General features: G+C 41.7%; 1 protein-coding gene across 1 annotated transcript; it reads left to right on the top strand.

Moving 5' to 3' along the window:
• Window positions 1-4034: 4034 nt before the first annotated feature.
• LOC131163463 (uncharacterized) lies at window positions 4035-5734 on the top strand. Its single transcript, XM_058120056.1, has 2 exons — window positions 4035-4616; window positions 5339-5734. The coding sequence occupies exons 1-2, from the start codon at window positions 4035-4037 to the stop codon at window positions 5732-5734; spliced, it is 978 nt and encodes a 325-aa protein (XP_057976039.1).
• The last annotated feature ends 356 nt before the right edge of the window (window positions 5735-6090 follow it).

Genomic DNA, 6090 nt, shown 5'->3' with positions numbered 1-6090 from the left:
GATATTATGGCTATTGGAGGGAGGATTGAGGTCACCATCAAGGCAGGACAGGCCAAAAGTAGTAGCGTCGAGACTAGTCCAAGCAAAAAGTGGACCAACAAGAAGAAAGAAGTGGAAGCCCAGATGATCCAGGGGCAGTATAATAAGAGGAATCGATACTCAAGAGGCCGGAACCAATGGCCTAAAAAAAATTTTGTAATGGAACCCATAGTGAACCAAGCAATTCATGCAGGCGCAAGGCCCCAGTTTATGGCTCCCGTGCCTATTTCGGCTCAACAAAATCTACCGGCCCGTCCAAACTTGCAGACATGTGCAGGGAATGTGCCCAGAAACTTTTGGAGGGTGGATCCTATCCCCATGACTTATGCCAAGCTATTCCTTTAGTTGTTGGAAAGAGGGATGGTATCCGCCATTCCCGGGATTCCTGTTACCAACACTTTCCTGCACTGGTATGACCCCGAAGCCCGTTGTGCATACCATGTCAATTCTCTTAACCATACTATTGACCGATGTTGGGCTTTTAGGCATAAGGTGCAAGATCTAGGGATGCAGGCTGGCTGGCATTTGATGACAAGCAGCTGGGAATTCAAGGGAACCCTCTACTAGATCATGGAGGAGATAATGTGGGAATGATAGATGAAGGAGTTGTAGAGATTCTAGAGGAAGATTTAGATCATATGACACTTGAATGGGTGTACAATAAGCTCACAACAGCGGTCCAAGTAAAACAACGAGTTGTTAGTCCAGATAGCATACCCTGTACGTACCAAAATGAAGAAGGATCGGTTCAGAACTACGTGACTTTCAGAGCATTCTTGCGAAAGCTGGTAGACGATAAACGTGTGGAAATCAGTTGTACTCAGAAAACCAATGAGATTTAAACTATCAGGGAAAATCAGTTTGAGCTTCCCCAATTTACAAACCAGTCATTCATTCCTACCATGAAGGACATCGCAGGTCCTTGAGGCACTAGCCCATCTAGTAATCTCTACCCCCAGGCCATTTCCCTATCGAAGTAACTAGGCAGTGCTATGGAGGTACAATTGTGAAGCGCACATCAAAGAGGATGCCAACAATATGGTAGGAGTGAAGGGGATTAACCGAAGTGGAAGGATATATACGCCAAAGAACCTGGAGATGGCAGGCTTAGGAAAGGTAGTGGAGCAAAATAGAAATGTTAAAAAGGTTGTCCCACCTCAAGAGGTAGAAGAATTCTTGAAAATAATCAAGCACATTGAATGTAGTATTGTTGACCAACTAAATAAAATGCATGCACACATCTCTATCCTATCACTGTTACTGAATTCAAAAACCCATCGAGAGGCTTTGCTAAAGGCTCTTAACCAGACCTATATCCCTCAGGACATCATCATTGACAACTTCAATCATGTGATTGGGGGTCTCACAACCACCAATTACATCACATTTGCTGATGAGGAAATCCCAGCGAAGGCCAAGGGCACAATAAAGCACCGCACATATCTATTAAATGTCGAGACCACATGATTGCGAGAGTTTTGATAAATAATGGGTCATCTCTAAATGATATGCCAATGACAACCATGCAAAAATTTCCCATTGATCTTTCCTACATGAGACAAAACAACTTGATCGTGTGGGCTTTTGATGGAACCCGTAGGGAATCGGTGGGGTCGATAGAAATTCCCATGCAAATCAGACCTATCATTTTTTATATAACTTTTCAAGTCATGGCCATTACACCGTATTACAGTTGTTTGTTTGGGAGGCCATGGATACACAACACTAGGGCAGTTCCATCGTCTTTGCATCAGCAGGTAAAATTTTTCGTGGAAGGAAAAATGGTGTGTGTAAGTGGGGAGACAGATTTGATGGTGACCAAACCCTCTTCCACCCCTTACATGGAAGGTGTTGAAGAAGCTCTTGAGGATTCATTCCAGGCCTTTTAAGTTATCAATATGGAGGGTTCTCCAGTTCCTAGGCCCCAGATCTCTTCTACAGTGTATAGGGTGACCTCAGAGATGATCATATCAGGATTTTGCCCAGGTAAGGGATTAGGCAAGCACCTCCAAGGTGTCCCAACTCCTTTGCTACTAGAAGGGGTGAAAGATCGGTATAGCCTCAAATACACTCCCACCCATGCAGACCGAAAAAAGAAGGCGGCAGAAAAGAAAAAGTAGAGAATGGAGAGGCTTATAGGGAAGGTGAACGCCAACTAGGGAACTAAAATCCCACCAATCAGCCACATTTTCAGAAAGAGCAGCTAGGAGAATCTTGAGGCAGAAATGAGGCATCTGGACATATTAGTTTTAGACTTGGAAGACTCCAAAGATGGCCCGATCGGATGGGTTTGCCCTCTACCCATTAGTGCCGAGTTGTAGAATTGGAATACTTTTGACTGTCCTATTACTTTCATGTAATGATTTTATCTTCTTTGTTTTCAATTTTCTTTTGCAATCTATGGATGATGTTAGTCCGAGATAGATTTTCTCCATTATTGAAATGAATTATGGTTTCCTTGACATCATTTGTGCATCGAGTCCAATTGTCAAAAAGATGTTTGTTTTGATTTCATGCAGGAATAGGGGAGATAGTAACACTAGTACCCCATGAGCAAGAAATTGATGCTAATTTTGAAAACATAATTCAAGAAACCAAAATTGAAGAAGATGAACTGAACTTATCACCCGAAATGGAAAGAATGTTGAAATCTAATGAAAAACCAACATTAACCAAAAGTGACCCCACAACTACGATAAATCTAGGAACTGAGGAAGAACCGAAATAAGTAAAAATTGGGGTACTGTTGAAGGGTAAAGAAAAGGGAAAAATAATTAAGCTTCTAAAGGAATATTAGGATGTCTTTGCATGGTCATACCAAGAGATGCCAGGTTTGGACACAAACTTGGTAACTCATAAAATATCCATTTATCCCGATTCTAAGCTAGTAAAGCAAAAGCTAAGGAAAATGCAGCCAAAAATGTTAATCAAGATAAAGGAGGAAGTGAAAAAGCAATTCAAGGCTGGGTTTCTAGAAGTAGCCCAATATTTCGAATGGATGGCCAAAGTTGTCCTGATAATGAAAAAGAATGGGAAAGTGCAAGTTTGTGTTGACTATCTGGACCTGAATAAAGCTAGCCCAAAAGACAACTTTCCACTTCCACATATAGACGTATTGGAAGACAATACGACAGGGCACACTTTATTTTTGTTCATGGATGAATTCTCGGGATACAATCAGATTAAGATGGCCCTGAAGGACAAAGCGAAAACCATTTTCATCACATTGTGGGGACCTTTTGTTACAAGGTCATGCCATTTGGATTAAAGAATGCAGGGACCACTTATCAAAGGGAAATGGTAACTTTGTTCCATGACTTAATGCACAAGGAGATTGAAGTGTACATGGATGACATGATCGTGAAGTCATGGGATGGAGATGATCAAGCGGCCAAATTGGAGAAGTTGTTTAAAAGGCTGCGAAAATGCCAGTTAAAGTTGAATCCGAAAAATACACTTTTGGCGCCACTTTAAGAAAGTTGTTGGGGTTTATAGTGAGCGAAAAGGGGATTGAGGTGGATCCAAACAAGATAAAATCCATTCAAGAGATGCCCAGTACAAAAACTAAAAAGGAGGTCTGGAGTTTCTTAGGCAGGCTCAATTACATAGCCCGGTTCACATCCCAACTAACCACCACCTATGAACCCATCTTCAAGTTATTAAGAAAGAACAACCCGAAAATATGGAATGAAGAGGGTCAAGAGGCTTTCGAGAGGATAAAAGAATATTTCTTAAACCCTCCGGTGTTGGTTCCCTTGGTTTTTAGAAGGCCACTCATTTTATACTTGGCAGTATCGGAGAACTCCATGGGTTGCGTGTTGGGGCAACATGATGAGTCTGGGAGAAAAGAGCAGGCCATCTATTACCTAAGCAAGAAGTTCACAGAATGCGAGTCTAAGTATTCTGATTTGGAATAAATTTGTTGCACTTTGGTATGGGTGGTCAGCAGACTGAGGCAATACACATTGTATTACACGACATGGTTAATCTCCAAAATGGACCCAATTATGAATGTCTTTGAAAAGCCAGCAGTAACAAGTCGGGTGGCTCGGTGGCAGATGTTGTTAACTGAGTATGATATTACTTATGTGACGAGAAAGGCCATTAAGGGTAGTGCCATGGAGTTTGATTTCCCAGATATGGACATTGACTCAGTAAGCCAAGAAAAAGGAGATCAGATAGGATGGATGATGTTGTTTAATGGATCAGTCAATGTGTGGGGATATGAAGTAGGGTCCGTGCTCATATCACCGGAAGGGAAGCATTACCTGGTCGTGGCCAAACTTACTTTTCCTTCTACTAACAATGTAGCCATATATGAGGCATGTGCGTTGGGTTTGCAGGCTGCCATTGACAAGGGCATTAAAGAAATGGCTATCCAAGGAGATTCAGCTTTAGTTATTCATCAGTTAAATAAAGAGTGGGAAACACAAGATGCCAAGTTGCTACCATATCAAGAGTACATCCAGGGGATGATTAGGGAATTTGATCTTGTCAGCTTTTCCCACCTACTAAGAGAAAATAATTTGATTACCGATGCACTGGCGACATTGGCAGCTTTGATCAAAGGGGAACTGGTATGGAGATTGAGCCAATTCGTATAAGGGTGCAGGCTAAACCTACATATTGCACAATGACAGAAGAGATCGATGAGAAACCGTGGTTCCTTGATATCAAGACATACATCCAACAACAAGAGTATCCCAAAGGAGCCACCAATAACGATTGAAAGAAAATTAGAAGGCTGGCCATGGGATTCTTCCTGGACAGAGAAGTAGTGTACAAGAGAAACCACGACATGACTCTCCTACGATGTGTAGAGGAGCAAGAAGCCAAACATATCATGTAGAAGGTTCATGAAGGAGTTTGTGGCACCTATGCAGGAGGTCATTTTTTGGCCTGAAAAATCCTCAGGAGTGGATATTATTGGATGACCATGGAGAGAGACTGTATCGAATATTCCCGAAGATGCCACAAATGTCATATTTGTGGGGATCGTATACAAGTTCCACCAGCCCAACTCCAATTCTTATCGGTGCCTTGTCCTTTCTCATCCTGGGGCATGGATGTGATTGGGCCAATTACCCCAAAATCCAACAATAGGCATCGTTTCATCTTCGTGGCTATTGATTATTTCACCAAGTGGGTAGAAGCGGCATCATACTCCAACGTCACCCAAAATGTAATCTTCCGGTTCATAAAGAGAGAGTTTATCTGTAGATACGGGATCTAAGAAAGAATAATCTCAAATAATGCCAATAATATGAATAATGAGGTAATGACAAAGTTATGTAGACAGTTCAAGGTTAGGCATCATAATTCAACTCCTTATAGACCACAGATGAATGGGGCAGTTAAAGCAACCAACAAGAATATCAAGAACATTTTGGAGAAAATGATGGAGACTTATAAAGATTGGCACGACAAGCTTCCCTTTGCCCTGTTGGCCTATAGAACCATGGTTCGAACCCCTGCAGGGGCTACCCCTCTCTCTTTGGTGTATGGAATGGAGGTCGTGGTTCTATTAGAGGTAGAAATTCCTTCCTTAAGAGTCCTAAAAGAAGCAGAGTTGATTGAGGCAAAATGGATACAGTCCCGGTATAACCAGGTAAATTTGATTAAAGAAAAGATAATGGTCGCTATAGCTCATGGGCAGTTGTACCAAAGAAAAATGACGAGGGCATTCTACAAATAGGTGTGACCTCGGCAGTTCCAAGAAGGGGATTTAGTATTAAAGAAGATTTTACTGATCCATACTGACCCTCGTGGTAAGTGGACTCCTAATTATGAAGGGCCTTATGTGGTGAAGAAAGCACTTTTAGGAGGCGCCCTGTTAGTGGCAGACATGGATGGAACCAATCTCTTGCACCCTATCAATTCTGATGCTGTAAAGAAATATTATGCTTAGAAACCTTGTAAACCCTCAAAAGGAATTTAGCAAAATGATTATGTTCTTACTTCATGAATCTATTATCTGCTCATTATTTGATCAAAGGACAGATAACCCTTCTTGGCTGGCCAGCTTTCCCATAAAGAACCAAACATTAATTT

The sequence above is a fragment of the Malania oleifera genome, chromosome 9 (genome assembly GCF_029873635.1).
Source record: "Malania oleifera isolate guangnan ecotype guangnan chromosome 9, ASM2987363v1, whole genome shotgun sequence".
Lineage (NCBI taxonomy): Eukaryota > Viridiplantae > Streptophyta > Magnoliopsida > Santalales > Ximeniaceae > Malania > Malania oleifera.
Note: the sequence above shows the minus strand (reverse complement) of the source record. Positions and strands in the feature narration are given on the sequence as shown.